Source organism: Triturus cristatus, chromosome 2_1, assembly GCF_964204655.1.
Source record: "Triturus cristatus chromosome 2_1, aTriCri1.1, whole genome shotgun sequence".
NCBI classification, from domain to species: domain Eukaryota; kingdom Metazoa; phylum Chordata; class Amphibia; order Caudata; family Salamandridae; genus Triturus; species Triturus cristatus.
Window position 1 is genome coordinate 372,168,822 of NC_140581.1, and position 27,210 is coordinate 372,196,031.

At 45.3% G+C, this 27,210-nt stretch overlaps 1 protein-coding gene across 1 annotated transcript in view; it reads right to left on the reverse strand.

Annotated features, from left to right (window-relative positions):
- The window catches only part of ANKRD55 (ankyrin repeat domain 55), a 1,118,826-nt gene that overhangs the window by 565,823 nt on the left and 525,793 nt on the right, over positions 1 to 27,210 (reverse strand). The window contains exon 5 of the mRNA XM_085640726.1: positions 4,037 to 4,097. Within this exon, the coding sequence (XP_085496852.1) occupies positions 4,037 to 4,097 (61 nt within the window). The remainder of the gene's footprint in view (positions 1 to 4,036; positions 4,098 to 27,210) is intronic.

The window sequence follows — 27,210 nt, forward strand, 5'->3', positions numbered from 1 at the left end:
ATCTAGTTTACTCCCTGGAGTCTAACAAGATAAAAGATTCTTGGCTCTTATAACTTTCATCTTGCAATAAGGTGTGTGATTGCTGCTGAGTTCGTCTTAATGGAGCTCTCCTGGAGGAGGATTAATTAGATGTTTCTCCACAACTTATCCTAAGGACAGTGAGGGGCTTTTACTTGATTGGCAGCTGCCAATCAATAGAATCTGACACAAATAAGGGTATTCTAGAGATCTGAAAGAAACAAATGCACTGTCTGTGAAAGTACAGCGCACTACGCATTATGAATTTTAAATAGAGTGCAGATAGTAATTCTGCCGTTTTGCTTTTTTGGAAAATGAGTTTTGAAGGATTCAGTTCCCACCAGCTTTAGGGGACGGTCTTCCAAGTGGTTGACGCCATGTAGTGGGAGACTTCTATTAGGGATCTTAGAAGTGTTAGAAGGTGAATTCCAGTGATGCGTTTTTGCAATATTGCCACTTTTAACATATTTTAATAAAAGTAAAAACTGTTGGAAAAAATGGAATGCCCTTAGGGAAAAATTGATACATATGAAAAGATTGAGGAGGACTAAAAGTAAGAGCAAAGTCAAAAAACGGAAAAAGAATACATTTCATATCAGAATGAAACTGCATGATCTTTTCTGCTTTTTAATGAGAGGGAGAAGGATAATGGACTACTGGCACAATAACACCGAGAGAGACAGAGCAAAAGAGGAGGACACGACCAGCATGTTCACAATGTACATGATACACTGTATTGACGTTTATTATGCCACCACCCTACTGTGCAGGGAGCCTGGCACTGGCACTTTGAAAGCATTTACACCTGAACACCTACCCATGCGCCTCCTGCTCGTGTGTCCCACTTCAGGCCCTAAGGATATCTATCACCTTCAATATGGAAGCTGTGGCACCAGTGCTCCAGCACAACAGCCAAGCACGCACAGCACACGGAGACTACAGCAGGCTCCCATGTTCGGTCTATTCATATTTACAGACTACACCAGTGAGTGTGGGGATCTGCAAACACACAGCTGTGAATGTACCAGGGAGTCAAAACGTGGCACAACAATTAAATATAAAGTATCCCAAGACTGCAGGGCTTAAGGTAACTACAAAATACAACCACCTCACAGCTGTAGGTACAGAATTCACCAAACCTATCTATGCATATGGCCTCGAAATGTAATACAATTTAATGAACATGCAAACGTGTTTACCTACATGATTATTGTGGTTGTTCTAATACAAAAAGTGTATTTAATTATGTGCTGCTTTGAGAATACAGGATAAGTCTGACATACTTTTATACCAGAAAACTACAGGATTTATAATAAATGATTCTAATATCAAATATTCTAGGTATGTATAAATGCACATTCTGCCTTATCTTTACTAGCAATAACATTTCTGTGGTTTTCTTCCTAAACTTAATCGAATATGAAATATTTATGAGTTTGCATTCCGGGCATAATGAAATACATAAAGTTAAAAACAAGCACTAGGGAGGTGAAAGGAGTGATTTAATTTAATCTCACGTTATCCTATAGAGTCTTTGCCGTGATTTAATATATTTATTTTAAAACAGAAAGAATGTATCGGAAATTAATATTTACAAACCAAGGGGCATATTTACAATAACTGGCGCATCCCTGCATATCAGCAGGGATGCGCCAGTTATTGTGCGCCACAGCTCCGCCACCATGGACGCAGCTCCAGCAATGCTCTGGGGGGCCGTATCTTGTGAATGCTGCGTCAATCCATACGCCTGCTTCAGGCAGGCGCAGGGTTTTGACGCAGCATGGGCCTAAAAGTGACTGAGTGAAATCTTATAGATTTCACTCAGCCACTTTTAGGAGGCCTTCCTGCGACGGAACGCCCCCCCTACCTGCGCAGGAACGCCTACTTCTGGCGCAGGGCTTTACAACGTGACGCATCTCCCAGATGCGTCACGTTGTAAGTACCCCGCACCATGGCGCAGGATTTGCGCCGCCGCTGCGTCTCAAAAGTGACGCAACAGCGGCGTAAATGAGGTGCAAGGGGCTTGTGAATCTGCCCCCATGTCTGTTGCTGATGATATAAAATTAGAAATAATAGTTAACCACAAAAGGTGAAAGGAGAAATGCTTAGAGATAGTCTAAACAACTGAAAATAGCTCGGGGTAGCGTTCCAGGCCAGAGTGGGACTGAGACAGAAAACAGTTGCGGGCACCAAAATGAAAGTAGCCCACATTAGCAAATCAGATTACTAAAATAAGTGGCCCTTGTTTGCAAATTTGGACAGTTTTGAACTTGTAAAGACACTCTGAAAGTGTTTTGCAAGGATTATTAGACTGGATTGGTATGAGCTGGATGCAAGCAACGATTGTTTTTATATCAGGTAAATGAACAGTAAAACCCGGCCCAGCAGACCATAAAACGGGCCAACAAGCAGCCAAAAACTGGCCCACGCACTGACCTATCAGACCAGCCCATCGGCACTGTCTGATTGCTATGCAGGCCACTCTGACCCAGTTCCGAGCCATCGTTTATTGAACAGTGTGTCACTAGAGAGAGAGAGGCTTGCTTTATGCAAATCAGTACTGGCCATGCTCCTCACAGGAACAGCCCATCCAAGGCGATCCTTCCTCCAGAAAGGAACACAGCCAAATGTAATGTCTTATTCTTTTCACTGGGTATTAGACTCGTCGTAATTCTCGCCAGATTATTTTCCTTCTAAATCATATCAGGGCCACTGGAATTATGCGATGCCGTGGCATTTTTTTCACGATTATGGATTTGCTGCTTTTGACACATAATCCATCATCTGCTGCATAATCTCTAGATTGTAATAAAAAAATCTTGTTTCAAGCTCAAATGGATCAAAAATTACTAACATCGCAGTGACGTGTATTGCTACTCAGTGGAAGGCCCTACCAAAGGTTGACTGGCCATCTTTCTGTTGCCTAATACTGTAGTTGGATGTTAAATCATTACTAAAGAAGTGACACCTTTGCCCAGGAGGTGCTAATATGTGAAAAATTGACAAAACTATGCATTAATATTACCAAAAAATATGCTGCATTATGACGCATAATTTGCTTTTTCTTGCTGCATACTTTAGTAAACCCTGTCCCATGATTTGGTCCTGCCCTAACGCATAACTCCAAGGGCCCTGGTCATAGCCATTCAAAAACATGTTGTTTTCATTCTCATGGTGGTTACATTTTTTTCAGTGCATGGCACATTTGTGACGATGCATGTCATATTAATTTCAATGCACGTGATATTAAGTTAATTGTCTGTAATATTCTTTTCAGTGGCTGTCATACTTATTTTAGTAATTGGCCATCCTAATTACAATGGTTTTTATATCTGTTTCTATATGGATCAACGTTTGAGGCAAATTATATTTACACTAACACATGTCACATTTATTTCATTGTGGGAGATATTTCTTTCAAAGTATGCCATACTATTTTCATTGAGTGTCACATTAATTTCAAGGGGTGTCATATTTTTTCAATGTATGAATGCCTTTTTCATTGCAATGTATGTGCTATTTATTACAGTGAAAAAGTGTAATATTTATGTATACCTGTGGTGTGAGAAGGTAAGGTAAAAAGCCCATGCTTCCCTCTTGTACATAACAGAATTACTACTCCAGGTGCTTTCATAATTCAGATTGCTTCATAAATCCCATTTTTACAGACAGCATGTGAGATCTTGTACAGTAATGAAGAATATATATGAATTCTTTTTATGCCTTGTTTGCTTAAATTGTCATATCCCTTGCTTCATCGTATCTTGAGCGCTATACAAATGAGATATAGAGTACATTTTCATAGTGATAGTGACCATGTATTATACTTGTTTGGCTTTCACATTGGCACACACATACTTGTGTTGTGAGGAATGCAGCTGGATGACAACTCTGCTCCTGCTGGCTAAAATAATGTTAAAAGTAATCTACTAAATTAAAATGAGCATTTCTGTATGAGCTGACCAAGTAACACATTTGTATAATGCCACGAATTACATAGCACAAATTGGTCACTTACTTCATTGTCCTGGTGATTAATTTCACTCAGCGTCGACTGCTGCAGCAGAACTCCTAGAAGCCTGTTGAAGCAAACATTCTTAGTGAGTCATCATTCGAACCCCATCCTACTATGTATGCAAACCCTGTCTTAAACAGTTACTGTTGTTTTCTATTAATTTTCATTATTATAGACAAGACAGCTGTAGAGCATAACTGCTGTACCTCAGTGTACAGTGACATTTTAGCATTGTGATCAGGTTCTTGGTCACAGTACTGCATTACTATTTCTGTACTGAATTAAAGGAGATCAGGATCCAAATCTTTCTCTTTCAGTCTTCAGTAGACTTTGTGTCAGCTACAGGCCTGCATTAATTAAAGGTGGTTGCCTTGGTGCTCACCCAGGCCATCAACCATGCAGGTGTTGCGGGCCTGCGGGGGAGCCCCAGGACCCCCGCAGCCCCAGCAGACTCCTTGCATGCTGAAGGAGCCAGCATTGCTCCCACCCCAAGGGGGAAGCTATTTATGCTGCTCTCGCCGGTCGGGAGCAATCTGTTGAACTGTTTCTCTGGCTGCATCAGTGCGGGCAGGGAAAAAGAGCTGAAGTCTGTTCCCAGCTGGCGGGTGCATTTTTAAAGCTCCCGCCCACTGGTAGCAGACTTTATGTTTACTCGTGTTTGGCGGGAGTATTGAAAATGCTCCCGCCAGACAGGGGCAAACATGTTCCCCACGTCGGTGTGGGTACCACTGTGTCCCGGGGGTGGGCTCCCAGGGACACAGTATGTGAGCCAGCCCATGGCCATTAATGGCTCTAGAGGGGGATTTCGAGGCCCCCTTCCCTTAAAACTTTGGCCCCAAGGGATGCAGTCCCAGGGCTGAATGTAGCTCAGGGAGGGGGATCCCGTGCCCCCTCCCCTTAATTAAAGAATGCAGCCCAGTCTGCCATTTTGTTTTTTTTTCCTATCCCACAGGAGTACTGCAAGACCACATAAAAAACTGGATTTTGTTTCCGTTTTGGCCCTGCAGTTGGGGACCTCTGGGTCGCGTCAAATGGACCAAGGGGGGGCAGGATTTTCCTATTCTGTCCCCCTCATAAGTTTTGTTTTTTAAAGTTCTGGACAGGGGACAAAGTCCCCAAGTTCTGTAATGGCTGCCAGCATAATGTTTCTTGATTTGTTGGCAGCCAATTAGAGCACTCGCTCTGAAACCCAAAACATAAATAAAACGAAATTAACATTCCAAATTCAGCAAAAAGTATTTTTAAAATGTTATCGTTTGGAAAAATAAAATTTACTATTGGGGGCGTGGCCAAGACAGCAATGGCCGCACTCCTGGAGGCAACAGATCCTCATATGACCCTGATGTGAATCGGGTACGGTGGGAGCTAAGCGTCTATAGGCACCCAAGAGAGACACTAGACCAATTCAGCTGGCGGGAAGAGGCACGAGCGGAGATCACTCTGATATCGGTGAGCAGGGCCTACTGGAGTCCACCGAGCAGAGTGCCGGGCCGGAGGTACTGGGAGGCACCCCGTGGCTCGAGAGCAATGGATGCCAGCGGACGGAGGCAGAGCCTGAGGCTCCGGAGGCTATCACGACCCATAGGGTCCAGAGACTCCAGTGAGTCTGCAGATCGGGCCTGTCCTTGCAAGGCCCAGCTGGGAGTTGCGGCTGGAGCCCGGGTTGAGGGCGGAGAGTGACAGAGCGAGAGGCAAGCAGGTCCTACCTTCTGGAGGAGACTGTTGCGGCTGCCCCCGCCGGATGTGGGGGCACTCTACATCCTGCGGCTGCCTCCCCTGGACTTGCAGCAGGAGGGTCCTGGTGTTACCCTCAGATGAGCAATGCAGACACTCTTGGCTGGGCCTGATGTGAAGAGCGACAAGGGCGCTAATGCCAGAATCAGCCCTGGGCGCCCCACCTAATTGATGTCTCTTCCACGCATGCCCTAAGAGAGGCATCTGCCGCGACCAGGTGGACTCACCAAGGGGGAGCTTTCTTAAAGGCTCTGGGCTTCCCTTCTGCCTCGGGAAGCTGGGGCTACCGAGAGGGCGTGGAGCTGGTACGAAACACTGAGGCACGGGGGACAGGAGAGGCAATGGTGAGGCCTAAGAACCTCAGGACAGCACGCTCAGCCGGCACACAAGACTCTGAAATCAGTTCACATGCCCCTGGCCAAGGATGAGGCCCCTATTACATGCCAGTAAACAAGAGGTCTTTTGTAACGCTTTATTCCTTAGACCTCTGGCAACCACCAACAGGTCTCTTCAGCAGTTCTTCCATGGAAAGAATGCCTTATGACAGTCTATGAGGTCACTACATTTCATAGCTCGAGCTAGTAGATTACAACAGCCCCCCCTCACCCCTAAGGCCCATACAGCCACAATCTGGGCAGTGATCAGAGACACTAAAGCGACACCGGAGCACAAAATTGAGACAGTGGCCTTGGACATGGGTCTGCTAGGATCTGACCATATGAAACTGGCGTCCAGGTTTGCTTGGACGGAGAACTCGATGGCTGAGGTTATGCTGCTGGCAAAAGATGGGGCGTCCAAGATCAGGCACCTGCAAAACGCCATTCAGCACCTGACCAATCGATTGGAGGATGCTGAAGGCCACTCTAAGTGGAATAATGTGCACCTCATTGGCAGTCACAAATAAACTGAAGTCCCAAGTTTGGAATTATTCCTTGAACAAGGGCTACTAGAGACAGTGCTGAGCTGACGGGCCTTCAAAACGTACACATTCACATGGGCCCACAGGGTAGTAAGCAGGGTCCCACCTCCGGGACCCCCTATGGCGAATGATAGCTAGACTGAAGAATTCTGCTGGTGGCACGGTGGCATGGCCCATGGGAAATCGAAGGCGGCCTGGTGGGCATATACCCAGCCTATGCAGCAGCTGTACAAAAGCAAATGGAGACCGTTCTACCAGCAAAACGGCACCTGCGGGGCCTCAACATGAAATACGCCCTACTATTTTCCACAAAATTGTAGGTCACTGCCTCTGATACATCCAGTTTCTTCATCTCCCGTCAGGAAATCCTGAACTGGAGCGGAGGGGCTATCCGATGCCGCAGGCATACGATCGAAAGTCCCCTGAGGTCTGGTAACAGCACAGCTTGAAGCAGACGATACGAAGAAAGAAACTATCAACCCCCTACCAAAGATCAGGTGCAGCAGAAGCGGTAGAGGGTGGTGCAAGAAGTGAAAAAGGGTAACCCCTGGAGGGCAGCTGCCAAATATACATCATTCCCTAGAGTCTCCACTGACCCGGGGCCAGCGATAATGGCTCAGAGAAGGAGGGGTGCTGAGCAGAAGTGGGTGGCACTTGGCAAGGGGAGGAACTTTATGTTGCCTCATGGTACCTTTCCCTGAATTTACAGATGCTGGGTCTCGAGACTATGGCTAAATTGATCATGAAGGTCTCAGAGGCCCTCCTGGTGGTTGGTGGAGACTTGAGCCTGACTCTCCATGGTTCACTCGACAGGGTTACCAAAGGTTGTGGTCCCCCTAAAGAAGATCCCCAACTGGACACATTTCTGACAGCCATGGGTCTGGTGGCCCCTGGCCCGTGTTGCATCCAGGGGTGCAACAGTACTCGTTTGCGGCTAATACCATGCAATTGATGTCATGCCTGGACTACTTTCTACTACTGAGATGCCTCATGGAGCAGTGTGATGAGGTAAAATATCTCCCAGGGAGTATTACACCGCTGAGCCTACAGTTGACACAGCCGAATCCACGCATGGCCACGGGCTGACGTCTAGACCCGTAGGTGCTGATGGACTGGTCCACCAAAAAGTTTGCCTTGGAGGCATCGAAATTATTCTACCAGGATAATGAGGAGCCTGCCTGTGGGAAGCATATAAAGCGGTAATAAGGGGTCACCTCATTGCCCATGTAACTGGGAAAAGGACACATATGGACAGACAGAGAGCAAAACTGGAGGTGAAATTGGAAATCTTGGAGGCCCAATATGCCCAGCAACCAGACGCACACTTAGCCCTGTATAAAACCAACATGACAAGAGTACTGGGACCTGCTACAACAGAAGGCGTGGGTGCTTTTTGCCGAGCTAAATAGCGCGAACTGTATGAGGTGGGAAACAAAGCAGGGAAGTTATTGCCATGGCTGTCTCATCGGGAGGAGAGGTTGACCTGGATCCATGAAATCCACACAGGGAAGGACCACAAAGCAACAACGGCGTCTGAAATAGCCGAGATTTTTGCTTAATTCCTGAGAGACCTGTACTCCTCGAGAATGGACCAGGGGCCGGCACATGACTTGGACCGGTTTTGCGCTCTCAACAGACCCCACCACCACTAAGACCAACTTCCACAACTGCATGAAGAATGTCGCAGACTAGATTAAGGACAACTGTCTGAAGCTCAACAGTGACAACACCGAAGTGCTGATCCTTGGCCACCACGCCTCCCTCTGGAATGACACCTGGTGGTCCGCCAAACCTGGACCCACTCCCACACCAAAAGACCATGCCCGCAACCTCGGCATGATCCTGGACAGCAAACTCACCATGAAACTCACCAGTCTCCTCCGCCTGCTTCAACACTTGATCCACAGAATCTTCAAATGGCTCCTCATCAGAAAGAGAAAAACAAGCATGCAAGCCTTAATCACCAGCTGTTTGGACTACGGCAATGCACTGTACGCAAGAACCACCACCGAACTCATGAGAAGGCTCCAGGAAATACGGGAAATACAGAAATCAGCGGCCAGTCTGATCCTCAACCTGCTCAAAGGGACCAACATCACCCAACACCTGAGAAACCTCCACTGGCTCCCTGTACACAAAAGATTGCAATTCAAGTTACTGACACATGCCAACAAAGCCCTCCACGACCAAGGACCAACATACATGAACCACCACCTGAACTTCCACCAGCCAAACAGAAACCTTCGTTCCACCTCCCTCACACAGACACCTCCCATCCGCCATAGCCACAGAGGAGGTCACTCCTTCTCCCACCTCGCCACCAAGTCCTCAAACACTCTCCAGCTCCACCTCTGAACATGACCCTCGCTGACAGACTTCAGGAAGGGACTCAAGACCTGCCTCTTCAACTAAGCCCAGCAAGCTAAAACCTGGATACCCTCATGGGCGATAAGCCCCGCTCTACAAGTACTGATTGATTTCTCCAAAATATTCCTGTCCCATGGAGAGATGGTTAGATCCCTCAAGGGAGATATCCAGGAGGGCATGATGACAGACACTCTGACGCAACTGAAATCAAGAAAAATACCGGACCCTAATGGGCAACCCCCGAGTTCTTTAAATGTGTCTGACGCCAACTGGTTAAACTGATCTGGGATATGATCCAATAGGCCCGATCAACAGAGGCACTTCCCCGTGACCTTTGATAGGTGCACATTGTCCCAATCCATAAATTAGGGAAATCCCCGGAGTGCTGCTCTTCATACAGGACCAGCTCTCTTTTTAACATAGAGATGAAAATACTTGCAAAGCTATTGACAAACTGCTGCTGTATGTAATTATAGCATAAGACCAATCCAGATTTAAGTCCTAAAGATCCACCAGGCATAACCTACATCTATTATTTGGCTACCTAGCGTGAGAGGGCATGTATGGGAGATGGCCACAATTCTGGCGTTGGACACTGCTAAGGCGTTTCACTCTCACAAATGGTCTCTCCTTGCATGGCTGGGTACGCCTTCTCTACATTCAGCCCACTGCGAGAGTGAGGGTCAATGGCAAGCTGTCAGACAAGTTCGCGCGGCGGAGAGGGACGAGACAGGGATGCCCCCTCTACCCCCTTCCTCTCCGCGATAGCACTCGAACTACTGACTAATTGGATCCGGAAGATGCACTTCTTAGGGCACTTTGGTGGGACCCCAACAGGTAACACATGGTCTCACTGTATGCAGATGACTTGCTCTTGTACCTCACAGAACTGGAGGACTAGATCAATAGGATCCTAGAGATCCGTGCAGTTGTTAGTTGCTTTTCTGGATTACATATTAACTGGGAAAAATTGTGCCTTTTCCCGCTAGCAGAATGGTGGCTGCGAGAGGGCTGGAGTTGTCATATACCCACGGAGGAGAAAGGGTTTCGCCATCTGGGTAATACAAGCGAGACATGAACCACTGGAGTAGGCTACCTACATCCGTACTGAGCAGTGCATCCCTATACAAAATGATATCCCTCCCTAAATTTACATATCCCCTTCAGAACTCTCCCTTCTTGGTCCCCGAATGCTTTTTCAAACAGGCGGTTACCGTCAGATGGGCCTCTTGTGGGACCGGGGAGGGGAGGGCTGCGGAATGCTCTAATGACACTGACCAGAATTACATTTGATGGCGGTATAGGCCTACCAAACTTGCTCTTCTATTACTGGGCTACCCAACTGGGTAATAAGCAAATGGTAATTTGGGGAACAGCGTGAACCCACGCTGTTGGTGGATCAGCGGGCCATGGATCCCCTAGGACACGTCCAGCAGCTATACAGCAGGGTGAGGATGGGCTTTTTACCATCTCCCACAGTGATGGTGATCCAAGCATGGAGAGAGGCCAATAAAAAGATGGGCTGGAGTGGCAAACTACCGCTGGAAACACCTTAGTGGGATGCAGCAACCTTAGCGCCACTACAGTCGGTGGAGGGCAGTCGGAATTGCGACCTCCTGGGGATATTGAAATTGTGGAATGTTTGGACAGAGACAGTAATGTTGCCCTTTGAGGAACTCCAAACACAGTATGAACTCTCAAGCGCCCAATACCTGTGCTATCTACAGGCCAGGCACATACATTTGAACTAGGCACACCAGAGGACGTACTGGAGGAAAGCCCTTTAGAATACAGAGTGCTGTGATCTCCAGGTATACAGGACACTGTTGGCAAACACCTCGCCATCCCCCCTGAGGGTACTGAAGGACCGGTGGGAGGGAGATATAGGGGTCATTGAAGAAGATTGATGGAGCAATGCATGTAGGTAACCCTATGAGGACGCCATTAGGGCCGAGTTCCGCCTCCTCCAGATCAAAATCCTTCATACAGCATACTACACCCAGACACATCTATCCGCGATCGGTGCCTGAGGAAGTGTGAACGGCGGGGCATTCTGAGGCACACGTTCTGGGATTGACTGAAGTTGAGCTCTTTTGGAGGGGTGTAAAAACAGAATAAAACTGGCAAATGAACAGTCTCTGGATCTAAGCCCCAAAGTGGTACTGTTGGGAATCTGGAGAGAGCAAACATGGGACAGATACACTCTCATATTTTGCAACATCTCCTTAATGGTGGCTAGTCAGGATGTTGTCCATTTATGAGGGGCAGTTACTATGCCAACTGTAGACAGATGGGAAGCAAGTATGGATAGGTGCATGAGAGTTCAGAGATAAAGTTACAAGGCCAGAGCCTGCCCAAGAAAATTCACCAAGACATCACAGAAGGCATTTAGTAGTAGTAAAGTTAGGATTTTGTCTCAAGTTTGACTTAAGACAAACTTAAGACAAACCTAAGACAGACTTAAGAAAGACTTAAGACAGACTTAAGACAGACTTAAAACAAACTTAAGACAGACTTAAGACAAACTCCTAACTTAAGTCTGCTTTAAGTCTGTCTTAAGTTTGTCTTAAGTTTGTCTTAAGTCTGTCTTAAGTCTGTCTTAAGTCTGTCTTAAGTCTGTCTTAAGTCTGTCTTAAGTCTGTCTTAAGTCTGTCTTAAGTTTGTCTTAAGTCTGTCTTAAGTCTGTCTTAAGTTTGTCTTAAGTCAAACTTAAGACAAAATCCTAACTTTACTACTACTAAATGCCTTCTGTGAATACCAAAAGTAGTAAGTTTAGGATTTTGTCTTAAGTTAGTTCTGTGAATCGAGCCCGAGAATCCTGGCAGGGAGGAATGAAGGAAATGGAACAAGGCGTTTAGCCCCGAAACTAGAGAACTGGTCCATATCGCAGAGATGGGACCCGCTGGTGGAACAGTGGTTGTGCGTGGAGACTACGGAGTATCCATTTGAATCCCTAGGTCCCGGAGGGAGACTAAAAGAGACTGTGTAAGACAATCTGAAACGAAATACCTTTCCTTCTGACTCGGTTGGCCGTAGCAACATTCATCACACGTGCAATAAAATGAAGGAAAAATCTTACTCACCTAGAAAACTTGTTGTATGAGAGAACTTAATTGTATATATCTAATTAGTAAATTGTGATTAGAATATAATTATGATAGGATGTCTCGATATTTTGAAAGGGTTTTGTTTTATGTTGGCACTTTGTTGTCAGAGAAATGGAATGTATATGAGAATTGATATGATTGTATGATGTTTGTGTCTTTTATGGATGCTTATCCGAATAAAGATACATTTGAATTGATTGACTCGGTTGGCGGGTGTCTTATTGGGGAGGTGGGGTAGGAAAGAGTGGTTGGGCAGGGTATTCAAATATTGTTACTTTGTTTCTTTATGTACTACCAAATGGGAAAACTTTGAATAAAAAAAGTTTGAGAAAAGAAAAATGACTAGACCCACTTCAACTTAAGCAACAGAAGGGAACGTGTTGGTCTTTGGAATGGTCAGATTTACGATTACCACTCCAATCTAAGTAACAGTAGCGAATGCACTGAATTTGGGAGGGACAGATTTACTATTCCCGTTCCAACCTACTGATGAAAGCATTTGATTTTGGAGCGGATTACTATTCCCACTCCGACCAAAGCAACCTAAGCAAAAGTAGAAAAAGCGTTGGACATTGAAGGGGTGATGTTCATTACACCCACTCCAACCTAAGCAACGGTAGGGATAACATTGGAGGCGTCAGATTTAATATTACCACTCCAATCAAAGCAACAGTAGGGAAAGCAATGGACTTTGGAGGGATCACTTTTCAAACAAAATACCAACTTAAACATTATTTACAGATCAAAAAGGTCAAATGATACTAATGAAATGAAATAACTCACAACAAATAAAACAATTTAACAATTGTAATTTTTGTAACAAACATTAACATATCACATTAAAATAAAGATAGCAATTAATTTAGGCAATCAAATAATTTACACAACTAATAACAATTATCTAATGAAATAAATAAAATTATCAATTTACAAAAACATCATTACATAAATAATCGATAAAAAATGTATAATCTAATCACCAATTTAAACATTAAATTAAAATTTAAAAAAATAAAAAGTAAACAATCTACCAATAAAAATGTGCCTAATTATTAACCTAATTAACCAAGGAAATATAACAAATGTTAAAATGTATAAAATAAATATTAATATGTTTACCAACCCTATTCCGCCACAGATCAAACCCACCAATAATTTAACCCCATCGCTGCTAGGCCCCCCCAACCCCCCCCAACCGTGCTAAGCCTTTTTTTGGCTATTTGGGGTAGTTCGCGTTTAGGCCCCTGTAACATTTTGACCACATAGGGTATCCACTCCAAATTTGTGTCCTTTTTTTACAACATTATTGGGATTCTGGCGGTCCCCAGGGTTTGTGGATTCCCCAGGGGGGGACCCAGAAATTAGCCAAAATACAGCTAAATCTTGTCTTTTTGGGGAAAAATGGGAAAAAAGGGCTACAGATGAAAGCGTCTGTGTTTTTTCCCTGCAAATGGTATCAAAAAGAGGTTGTGGTTCTGAAATCACCATCTTCACAGCTTCCAGGGTCAAGCAGACTTTTGTCAGGAAACCAACATTTTTTACACAGTTTTGGCATTTTTCTGGGACATAGCCTATTTTTGCTACTTTTTGTGCTTTCAACCTCTTTCCAGTTAATGGTAGAAACGGTTATGAAAGCAATAATGGATCCTGGAAAGCTATACATTTTAGAAAAGTAGACAAAGTTCTGAACTCAGCAAGGGGTCATTTGTGTAGATCCTTCAAGGTTTCTTTATAGAAACTAACTGTTGAAAATGGGAAAAATTGAAAATTAGTTGGAAAAAACAGCCATTTGTGTCAATGTTTTCACCTGTAACTTCTTCAAATTATGACAGCTGTTTGATAACAATATACCGTTACATCCGCTGGACCTTTCTGGTTGTGGGGATACATAGGACGTGTAGGTTCACCAAGAACTCGACGTAGCCAGAGCCAATAACTGAGCAGCGTCTTGCAATGGCTTTTTATTTATGTACCGGGTATATAGCAATTCATTTGGGAAAATATATACATGGAAAAATCGATAGAAAGACACCTATGTATTTCTGAAATTGGAACAAAATATAGAGTTTAGAAACAGTAGATATTTGCACATTTCTCAAATTGTGAGTACCCATACTAACATGAGAATTATAGGTCATTTTTCAAAATGACTTCTGTTTTACACATTGTCTTTCATTTGGAAGGCAGAAATGCATTGAACGTCAATAGGGAATAACAGTTGCTCTACAATTCTGTGTTACCCTAAGTCTCCCGATAAAAATGGTACCTCACTTGTGTGGGTAGGCCTATTGCCCGCAGTTAGCGCTAGGATTTTTATCGCTTTTGAGATAAGCGTTGGTAATAGCACGCTATCTCAGCGATAAAAATCCACGCTAGCCGGCGATAATTACCCTAGCGCTAAGTGCGCTTAGCGATAATTATCGCCAGTTGTTGCTGATATGCCCCCAAGTTTGGGGTTTGCAAGGGATTCTGAGTAACAGAACCTGGTGAGAGGTACACAAGTCAACCCATCCTGGATTCCCCTTGGTGTCTAGTTTTAAAAAATGTACAGGTTTGCTAGGTTTCCTTATGTGTCGACTGCGCTAGAGCCCAAAATCCACAGGTAGGCACATTGCTAAAAACAAGGCCATGCCAAGTTGGCTTTCTGCCGCCCTGCGGGGGAAATCGAAGGGGGTTGCCCCGATATGCCCCCAAAGGGGGCAGAAAGACTGTGGCTATTAGTTTGGGGGGTGGGGGCGTTGGGATGCCATTCTGGGCCACCCCCACCCCCATGCATTAAAAAAAAAGCCAGCGTAATCGCTGGTGCCTAGTGTGCTCTCTGATGGGGGGGGCAGATCAGGGGCTACTGCCCAAATCTGTCTCCTGGGGGGCAGTAAAACTGTGGCATTTTTTGAGGCATGGTGGGGGCATTGGCATGCCCATTCTGGGCAGACCCACCCCTGAATTAAAAAACAACAACTATTCTGGGATGCCTATTGGTCTTTCTGCCCCCCGGGAGGCAGATAAGGGGCTTTTGCCCCTATCTGCCTCTGGGGGGCGGCAGAAAGACTGTGGCAATTTTTCTGGGGGGTGGGGGCATTGGTATATCCATTCTGGGCAGCCCCCCCCCCCCTAAGTACAATAAAAAAAAATCTCTGATGCTTTTTGGCCCTCCCGGGGGGGGGGGGGGAAGATCAGTGGCTACTGCCCCCATTAGCCCCCTGGGGGGGCAGAAAGACTGTGTCATTGTTTTTTGGGGGGGGGGCTTTGAAAAATAAAACTCCCTGGTGCCTAGTGAGCTTTCAGCCCCCCCGGGGGGCAGATAAGGGGCTATTGCCCCATATGCCTCACAGGGGGGGCAGAAAGACTGTACCATTTGGGTGGGGGCATTGGCATGCCCATCCCCCAACGTAAATATAAAAAGAAAAAATCCCTGGGGCCTAGTAAAAATCCCTGGTGCCTACGGTGCTTTCTGCCCCCCCCCCCCCCGGGTACAGATTGGGGGCTGCTGCCCCCCAGGGGGGGGGGGCAGAAAGGCTGTATGTCATAATTGTATGGGGGGAGCAAAGGCCCTTGCCCAAGGGGCCGCTCCCCCCTCCCTGGTGGCTAGTGGGTGGATCCCTCCTTGGGGATCGCCCTCCTTGGAAAATCCCCAAGCAGGGATCCACTAGGGAAAGGGTACCATTGGAAAGGGGAGATTCTCCCCTTTCCAACGATACCTCTCCCATGTTTTTCAGTGCTCGGGGGCTGAGATAGCCCCACAAGCACCAAAACTGTAAAACTGAAACTAAGTTTCAGTTTCGTTTTCATTGAAATGACAACAGCTCACCATGGGCGTGATCGTCATTACAATGAAAACACCTAGTATGCTGAGGGATGTTGGGGAAGCTCTTCCCCACCTCCCAAAGCAACAAAAAAAAAATGGGAATTCCCTCTGCAGTTTACAGCAGAGGGATTTTGTTAATGTGTGCTCATGACGGAATGGTTCCGTCATGAGCACACTGGCACCATTCTGGAACCATTCGTCATGAGCATAGAAGGGGTTAAAAAAACAAATTTAAACTAAAAACCAACACTTTAAAAGTATTACCAAGACAATAAAACTACAAAAAGTATTTGAGACAACAATAACATAATAACGTAAAACACAAAAGACATAACATATTACAAAATAATACAAAAACAACATTATATACAAATCATGCCATATGTGTCAGATGATATTTTTAACACTATATTAACATCATGCACTATAGTGTGGGAAGAGTGTATAGAAAATTATTTTGTAGCACGGGATGGCGTAAACTTTCCTCATAGTAATAAAAAGAATTGTTAGTGAGTGCTTTTGGGAAGGAAGGTCAGCACGCATTCAAATACTTACATGCAACTTTTGATTCTCTGGGTGTGGTATATCAGATATACACAAGGAAGCTAAAGCAGTATTAGAAATGAAAATTGTAGAGAGCATCAATATGGCAATTAAATAACACAAATTTTACATACAACTGCAAAGATCTAATGATTCTATGGATGAGTGTATGGCCAGATTAAGAAAGCTCATCATTAAATGGCAATTTGGGTCAATGACAGATGTGCTTATAAAAGACCAGTTTAGGGGCATATTCTCAAGGACCTATCGCCGAGTTATCGGCACTTTATCGCAGCCAAAGTCGAGATAAATTTATCGCCCCATTCACAAGCTGGTGCAAACAGCCGATATCACCAGTTTTCCGGCGATAGCATCCTCAAAAATCATCGCCACAGATGACCCCGGCAACTATTGCTAATGAGATGCAGAGTAGGCGTTCCCGAGCAAAAAGCCGCAACAACACCACTCCGCAACATTCTCAACGGCCAGCCAGATCGGCGATAAGATCACAAAACATGCGATAAGGCGCGTTAGCAGCAGGAAATTAACACCTGCTCTGACCTGGTGCAAAGTCAGACGACAACCGGTACCAGACAAGGGAGTCCAGACCACAGCCACACCGGAAGACCAAAAGATTCCATGGAGCCACTGATCATGCAGCTCGGAGCCCCAACAGGGCCACAACACCCACCGCTACCACCCCCAGAACCGCCCCCCCCCCCTCCCCGGACCACCACAGAGGCAGCGTGGACAAAGAAAGCGGACCCTCAGGAAATGCACCAGCCTCACAGACCTAACACCAGACAATGTCATTGCCCACTACAGGCTCCAAAGGACACCCATCCTACGCATCCTGACCATCATCGCCCAACAGGACCATGGCACCAACACAGCAGACAACCAACATCCCACCTCAGACAAAGCTGCTGGCTGTGATGTACCTGTTGGCCCCTGGTACCTCCCAAACAACAACCGCCAGAGTCGGATGAGTCTCACAGCCAGCCCCATCCAAGTCCCTCACACCTGTCCTGGATGCCATCATCAGCCTGGTACCCTGCTCAGCACTACAGGTGCCACTACCTCAGTGCACCACAGCTCATGGACACTTCTGTTTGCTCATTGGGTGACCTCTGTACTTGCTCCAGCTACCACCATGATGCTCCGCAGTTGTCTCTGTAATGCTGGTGTTTTCTGTTTCCGTTTCAATGGTGTTCACTGTTGTAGTTGTTGCCAGCACCTACCACTCCTTACGGGCTGGCTTACACTCACCCCATACACATCCAGCATAAGCATCACTGTACATGTGACCCTGCCAATGAAGGGGCTAGGAGCACGTGCCCATAGCCAGTCCCGCAAACTATCTGCGTGTGTCCGTGTGGTCATGATGTATGCATGAGGGCCCCCGGGCCCTACAACATTACATTGTGCTGTGTACAGCAGACGCAACCATGTCCCCGGTGGCAGCAGGTAAGACCTTGGACATGTAGCTTTGTCGTCACCCATACGTAAGAGGAGTGGACTGGGCCGTTGTACGGAGGTCCGGCGTGGGTGTGTGAATGATAATTCCAGGGCTCTGGGCGTGGTTCATTTCAGGACGTGCAAATGCATGTGTCTCTGTCGCAGTGTGTGTCTCCTTTGTGGGGTGTTGGTGGTCCCTGATGGGACTTAGACACCCACGTATGTGGTCCAGTTCGGCTTCCATGAGCTCTGACCCCACCCGCACCTGTTCGGCCACCTCCATTTGGCATTCTGACGCCTGGCATTGGAATGCGGTGTGTGCCTCGGTGGAGTGCTGGGAGCCGAATGTGGTGGCGGGTGCTTCCTGCTGTGTGGTCTGTGCAGGGGCTGGGGTCTCCTCTATGTAGCTTGACTGCCCTGATCCTGGGGGTGGGTTGTCTAAGATGTCCTGTTGTAGTGCGTCGGTGACGGAGGTGTGGTGGTCCTCTCCAGCATCATTGATGAGTTGTCTGATCTGCTCTGCTGGAGGTGTTGTTTGTCCCTCTGCAATGTGAAGGGGAGATGCATGTTGACATTGTGTTGACATGTATGTTGGTGCATTGTTCTTGTGTACATGCAGACTGTATGACAATGTACATTCTGACTGTTTGGTAGGTGCTGAAATTTGAGGCAGAACAGTGGACATTTGGACTACATGACGGATGTGAGCTTGTACACGTACATTTCAATCTCACAGTTTCCTGCTATATTAGATGTGATTGGCCTGTTTCTGCGCATGGGCGGACCCAGTTGTGTCCTCTGTTCTGCAGTGTCGGTGTTGCACTTTGTACCACATTGTTGTGGGATGTGCTCTGATTGCTATGTGTGTGTGCAGCAGTGTGCCACGGGGATCAGGGACATGATCCAGGGTCATTGTGGGTGTGCGGTGTGTTACACGTCGTTGGCATTTGTGTAATTGTGCCCGTCACCCCCTGTACTCCCAGTCCCTGGTCATTACTCACCCTGTTGATGTTGTGTTAGGTCCTATCGGGCTGTGTCCGGAATCCCAACTCCTTGCGCCGTCTCCACCCTGATGACTGTTGCCTCCATTTGCTCCTGTTCCTCCTGTGGCGCACGACTCCCACCTCCAGTCGCCTTGCTGCCTTCCTGTTGGCAGCGGGTTTGTGCTTGGTTTGGCTTTTCACATCATGCCAGCGCCTCTTTTCCTCCTCCATAGACCTCCTCGACACTCCAATTGCATTCACGTTTGTCATATTGACGTTCAGTGGATGGTAGTGTTCTGTCACCTCCGTGACGCTGATCAGGTTTTCCTGCGGACTGCACCCCGTCTGCCTCTTCCTCTTCTCCTTGGCCTTCCCCGACCACGAGGTTCCTTGCTGGTGGTCTGTGGGGCTTGGAGGTTCGCGTTGGCCTCTGCACTCGGTCCGGGTGCATCCATGGTGCTATGCAGTTTCTCTTTTTTCTCCCTTTTTTTTGTTGCTTTCATAGTGCATTTTCCCGCATGACGTGTGGGAATTGCAGGCCTGTCGCTGGTTTTCGGTTTTTTTTGTATCGCGATTGACCTCATTGCAGCTTTTTTTGTGTTTGGGGTTTCACATTTTTGCGGAGTAGCGTTGACTTTAACGCGGACATTTGACGCGTTATCGTGAGCCGGGTTGAGTATACCACGTTAACATGCGATAGGCTGTGATGTGGAGAGTTGCGTTAAGCTAATTTTGCGATGGTTATCACACGTTCTTGAGAATATCCCCCTAAGTCTTTTGGTCAGATTAAGAGAGTTTACCATACAATTGCAATTTGGGTCAATGACAGATGTGCTGATAAATGACCAGTGGATTGTACAGTGTGCAAGTAAAAGGATGCAAAAGAGGTTGTGGGCTGTGAGCAATCCATCTCTAAAGGTTAACACAGCTATTGCCAAAGTGGTGTGGAAGACAGATCAATGCATGAAGGAAATCCAGCATATGGAAGGGAAGAGAAATGTGGATGTAGCTGTCACAGAGGACATCAATAAAGAGATCAATAATGTTCAAAGAAAATTAATGGGATATGGGAAAGGATCTAGTCGGGTTACAAGGATAACATGCCAAAAAGCAGTGCTAGACAGAATAAATCCAAGAGATGCCAAACCCCAAAGCACAACAGAAAGAGCTTCCTGCCTCGCAGATACTGTGCGATAATATCTCTCTATTTTTTGAGAAAAAAATCAAAAAAATTCAAAAAGAATTTCTTGTGTCCCCTTGTGATCTTACTTCTGACCTTGTTCTAAAAAACGGTAACTGCTTTATTGATATCTTTGAACCAGTTTCATTGGAGCAGACACATGCAGCCATAGGAAATTGTAAATCAGGCTCACCGTTGGATGCCTGCCCCCCATATGATTCTTCATAGAATAATAGATATGGTTAATCCTATCATAAATCATATAGTTAATTCCTCCTTAAGAACAGGCATTGTACCAGACGAGTGGAAGCTGGCACTGGTAAAACCGTTAAAAAAGAAACAAAATATTGATTCTTCGGTACTTTCAAACCTCCGTCCTATTTCTTTACTGCCCCTACTTGGTAAAATAACGGAGAAGTTTGTCCACAAGGAACTAACTAAATTTATTGAAAATCATCTTCTCCTTCACCCACAACAATCAGGTTTTCGTCCAAAGCATTCCACTGAGTCGGTGCTCTTGGAAATTACTGATATTTTAAAAACGATTGCTGATAAAGGAAGGAAAGCGGTTTTGATTCTTTTAGATTTGTCGGCTGCATTCGATACCATTTCACACAAAATTCTGTTGAAGCGTCTCGAATGCAGTGGCACCTCGGGCACTGTGTTGGAATTGATCAAATCATTTCTCTCTAACCGCAGGCAAGCGGTTACCCTGGGTACGTTCTTCTCAGAATGCAACTTAACAGCAGGGGTTCCGCAGGGATCTTCATTGAGCCCATTATTGTTTTAATATATACATGACCCCGCTCATCTCCCTGATTGGATCATTTGGGATAGAAGTCACTTCATATGCAGACGATACCCAGATGATCCTTTCAATAGATAATACTACCACAGATGCTGAGTTTAATTTTAGAAGTTGCCTATCTGCTGTTCTCCAGTGGATGAGGAATAACCACCTTAAATGCAACGCAGACAAAACAGAAATCCTCCCGATAGGGAAAGATGTCCTTTTCCAGCCATCTAAATGGTGGCCTGAGGGAACTACTCGCCCGCCTGATGTGGTGAAGATGGCCAAGAATTTGGGTGTACTATTTGATGCAACACTCTCCTTCTTGCCACATGCCTCAGTGGTAGCAGGGACTTGCTTCAGTCTTATCAAGTCACTAAAAAAATGTTTTAACTTTCTCCCACTGGATGCAAGGAAATCAGTCGCAGTAGCTTTGATCCTCTCACACTTGGATTATTGTAATAGTCTTCTCGCGGGAGTTAATAAAGCTATCTTAAAGAAGTTACAGGTGGTTCAATACGCAACAGCGCGGTTAGTGCTTAAACTCCCACGAAGATCCGCAGCCTCCGCAGCCTTAAATCATCTTCATTGGCTCCCAGTGCACAAGAGAATCCTCTTTAAAATTCTCCTGATCACCTATAGAGCCAGGCTCAACTTGGGACCCAAGTATCTTGCAGCACGATTTGCCCCATATACGACAACATGATCTCTCAGGTCATCCTCAGCGAACCTACTCAAACCCCCCACATTTAGATATAAATCGAAAGGAGGGAAGACAGTGGCCTTCCTCGGGGCCAAAGCTTGGAATCTGCTTCCATCTCATCTAAGGCTTTTTAATTCAGAAACTCTCTTTAGAAAGGCCCTGAAGACTTGGGTTTTTAGTGCCCGAGATGAAGCATGCCTAGCTCTTATCTAGTATCTTGATGGCCCTCTCTCACCTCCAAACCAATTTAACGCCAGGATACTCCTCGCAGAGTGACAGATGCACTTTATAAGTATCTAATCAAATAGATGTGGTTGTAATTATCACAGTTCAGAATCTAGGTTTTGTTTTGTGATAGGATAGGAATGCATATGGGAGGAGAGAGCCTTTAGCCCATAAATGCAGAAAGGGAAACAACAAGTGGGAGGCTTTGGCGGAGGAGAGAAAGGTTTGCAAAGAGTTTTAAGTGTAGAGGAGTCAGTGGTAGAGCAGGTTAGGAAATACCAGCCAAGAACAGTTTTTCAAATGAGGAAATAGGAGGTAGCTCTAACAGTAGACCCAGCCTCCTTGTACACTTTATTTCCTTAGTCTTTGTTCATAGAGTTATTGTCATCTGTTAAGATGAACCCCAAAGACATAAAAACCAAGGGATACATAGACAGTAACATGGAGGTGTTGGGTAACATCTGGGCAAATATTAAACACAAGGACAGGAACATTAAAGGGAAGGTGTACATAACAAATAGTGGTCCACTGATACTAGGTAGAACCGGGTGAGATACTTTATGGGCTTGATGGAGTACTATGCCAATTTGCCAGATACTTCGCCAAAAAACAGAGGATTGGTGAATCGTCTTGAGAAAGGGGAATTTTCAGCCAAAAGAGGTGAGAAAAGTAAAGGGGGCATTGACAAACTTGACATATTAGCACTCTCCTTTGAGGTAAAGAGAAAAATGTATGTCACCTTAGGTGAAAGTGCCATTGGCGTGGTGATTTCAATGGCCCATGACAGTTGCCTTCATTTCTTGCTCTTTGAAGAAGTATTAGAGCAGCTACGTGGTTACTGAGAGAGATGGCGCCTCATGGGTGTTCTGTGGTGTCAGCTGGGAGACTGGTTTGCTCCATAACTGCAGCCTCTGAGTCTAACTATAACAAGGACATGTCCTAACTAGTGTACTGCTAGGAAAAGCACTGTAAAACCAAGCTGACAGATGCATCAGAGAGAATTCAGGTGGTGCATGGAGAACTCAATGTTCACCACCTATACCCACACACCCACATGTATATCCCACATCACAGTCCCTGGTGCCTTCCATATCCTAACAGGCGACAGCCTCTCTCTAATTTCCTCTGAAGTAGAAGGATTAAGCAGAAATAGTCAACTGTTACTTTTTGTGTTTCCACTGAAGTTTGGCAGAGGGCAAAGCGATATACTTTAATATCCTCTGTAAGTATGTAGTGCTTTATCTAGACTGTGCAAGTCAAGATAAGCTGAGTTAGTCACTTTTTCCCCAGTAGTCGTGTTGATATACTCAAAAGTTTCAGTACAGAAGAGTCAGATTTCAGAGCATGCCCAATCAACATCCAGAGAGTGTCAGTGTTCGGTTCCTTCTGCACCACATACCTTTGTGCGTGCTACAGAGTGCTACCAAAGCAAAACTACATTTGTGACAACTCTTTTTTGGCTTCAAAGTTCGGATACCTTTATTTGGCTTTAAGCTTTTCAATGTTCTGCTTTACGTACATATGTTTCCTATAGAAGTAACTAGAATATATACATTTTTTTCTTTAGATATACAAATTCAGTCTCACAAAACCACTGTTCATATCTTTTACAGCAATACATAATTCACTTTGTATTGTACTTTTATGTTCATCATACACAGGGGTCTAGTCATCATGTAAGGCTTTACAACGTGTTAGGGTCTCCTTATTGCTGCACACCCCACCTGCAATAGCTGAAGAAAAAATACAATGAATATTCGAAATGGGATTCAAACTATGCGAATGGCCTGCCACTACGCTAGGACAGATAATTTTTTGGGCTACACAAACAGCCATGAACACATTACTTCCACACGAGGGACAGACAAGTGAAAGCTTCCAGTCACCAAGGAACAATCCTTTAACAAAGAGAGCATGTATCTTTCCTCCTAAAAAAGCCTAAAGCTGTACCTATTATTTATGCCTGTTGCAGACATTTTCAGAATGAACTGCAGTGCAACATTTTTGTCTTGCTTTAAATGCTACTGTTGTTACTTTATTTATAGGTGATGAGGGATGAATAACGGTGGTGTTGACTGTTTAGATCAAGTTTTTTGGCTTCTTCCTACTGCCAATCTGTGGTGATTTTGCTGAAATCTGGCTGACCTAGCTCTGTCACTCACTGTTGCCTCTTGATGCCACAATGCATAGAAAATAGTTTTTTTAAGAATAGGACTTTTACCCTTCCGTACAGAATTTTTTCTGAAATCAAGAAAATCCCCAGGAGGTAGGCGGTTGTATTAGTCTATAGTTGTTCACTGCTTCAGAGATTTATCTACATTGTTCCATTATGCTATGGCAAGGTCTTGGATATAAATCATACCATGGATAGCTAATTTAGACTATATTGTTTGTCTCGCTACAGCTAAGTGCCACTCTCAAAGAGATTACCTCATAAATGAAACAATGCATCGTCAACTTGCCACCATCGTATAAAGGATTGAGAAATCTATGTTTTGTATTGGATTCAGAACTTTCAGCTTTTAAGAGCTGTAGGATTTCATGGGAAATCTCTAGGTTTAGAAATGCCCCTTCTAGGGAACCAGTGACCTTGATATTGTTACACTTGTCTCTTTACCCAATGGCATTAACCTAATCTTTAATGGATTCTGGTTATGTGAAGAGACACGGTGGGATTCTCTGAATAATCTTCAGGAAATGCTATTCATGACGGATATGCTTTTTTTCATGACCTACTTTGGTGATTTTTGTGTGCGACTGCCCTTGTCTCTTGAGATATCACTCTCAGATCATTTATAGAGGGATGAGTCTTTTTCCCAACTACTTAACTACTTGGCGATATCACATAGTTGATTTTCTATCACAGACTGGCGAATATCTCAGATGTACAGTTTTCTATCTTCTGTGCTGAGTTTTTCAATAGCTCCCTATTTTTACAGATGTTAGGCCGCTGTTCAGTTCCATGCTGGGGGATTGTACTGTGAGTGTTTCCTGCAGCAAACTGATATTTCTCAGCTTTAATTTACAAAACCTCCCTGAGTTATAAATGACTGATCTTCTGGAGCTCAGTTTGAGGGCTTTCACTTCCAGCGTGTCGCTCTCAGCATAAATTAACCTAGCCCCATAGACAACCTTGACAAGGACTTCAACAACTTCAACAACTGGATCATGAACTGCATGGACTCCTTCGCATCCATCAGTCCCAACAAGCATAGTAGATCAAGCAAGAAGGACAGCTGGTACACAGAAGACCTCCGAGACATCAACAAAACAGAAAACAGTTAGAAAGGTAACGGCAAGCCAGCCACGACACCACCGACAGATCTACCTACAATGCTGCACTCAGACGCTATAGCCTGCAAATTGGAGACACCAAGAAAAAAGCACTAGAGGACAGCATCATAGGAACCTCCAACAGCTGCAAGGAGATCTTCTCGATCATCAAGGATTCCCACTTCCCCCCAGCGACTTTCAACAACTTTTCTGCCTCCCAACAACTCTGCGACAACCTATACAACTTCTTTCACAGCAAAATCACAGACATCTACAGCAACTTCGCACACCAATCCAACCCCAGAGAACACATTGCTAGCCTACACATCACCAACCAAGATGACCACGTGACTGAATGGACAACCCTCACCAGAAGCGGAAACAGCATTTCTCGCAGCCAACTATGACATTTGAAACATGCTCAACCAAGGAGAAACAGCGGCCTCTCGCGGCCTCCGACACTGTCTCCCACAACAACCTTATCAGAAGACTCAATGACATTGCTATACAAAGATTCGCTCTCAAATTGATCTGTTCCTTCCTCATGAGAAGAACCCAAAGAGTCAGGCTGCCACTGTTCACATCAGAGACCAAGAATTTGAAATGGGGTGTCCCACAAGGATCGTCCCTCAGCCCCACCCTTTTCAACAAATACATGACACTGCTCGCCTACATCATCTGATCACAAGACATCACTGTCATCTCCTACGCTGACAACACCCAACTCATTCTCTCCTTGACGGACAACACAAACACCACCAGAAACAACTTCACCAACTGCATGACCATGGTAGCAGAGTGGATGAGAACCAACTACCTGAAGTTCAACTCCAACAAGACGGAGGTACTAGTCTTTGGCAACAAGTTCTCCACATGAGATTCCACTTGGTGTCCATTGGAGCAAGGACGAACACCCACAGACCCCACAATAAATCTAGGGATCATCCTAAACTACAAGCTCAGCATGATGTCCCAAGTCAACATGGGGTGCACCTCCTGCTTCCATAGCCTACGCATGCTGCAAACAATCTTCAAATGTTTGCCTCAGAACATAGGACGGACCATTATGCAAGCACTCATAACTAGCAGGCTGGGATATGGCAACACTCAACTACGCTGAAATCTCCAAACAACTCATACACAGACTCCAGACCATCCAAAACACAGCTGCAAGACTCATACCTAACCTCACATGCTGCACCCACATCACACTGCACCTCAGGAGGCTTCAGGGCTCTCCATTCACAAGAGAAGCCAATTCAAACTACTCAAGCACACATACTAGCGCTACATAACACAAGACCAGAATACCTAAACAGGCTCATATACTTTCTACCAACCCACCTGACACCTATGCTCTGCCTCACTCTCACTCGCACACATTTCCCACATTCACAAAAGCAAAACTGGAGGTCGCTCATTCTCATACATGGCACCCAAGACATGGAACAAGCAAGAAGCTGAAGACCTGGCTCTTCATAAAAGGACCTTGGGAGCACGCACTTATGCACCTTGCCCAAGCGCTTGGATGCCCTCTCAGGTGATTAGTGCATTACACAAATCAACATAACACTACATAACGTCCTTTTAAACCCAATATTGGTTGTAAGATTATGTCAAGACATCAAGTGCTCCAGGAAACACTCGGTTGGCCATTGTCTTTAGTCCACAGTCCATAGTGGTGGTAAGGGGCATATCGATTAAACCAGTTCCAGGAGTTTATGGCCCCAGTGCAAATCATCCAGAAAAATATTACAAAATTCTTTCTAGACACCAAAGACATTTCTGATAATCAACTGAAAGCATGTGTCATTACCTCAGCACCTCCCGTTAATTTCAGGAAATCTATGTGAAGCTCTGCAGAGTGAAAAACTGCTGGCAATCGAACTACAAAGCATTACCAAATTGTTCAAAGTTACCCCCTTTGTCCTTTATGCGACAGTTAAAGCAAGACATTTTGTATAGCAGAGCAGATAGCTGATGTGCTTATAACTTTCCTCCATCACAGGGAGTATTATTTAATTTAAAGAGCAGCAACATTTGATTGTATTCCTCCTCATCTGCAACCTTGACTTTCATTTATCTTCTTA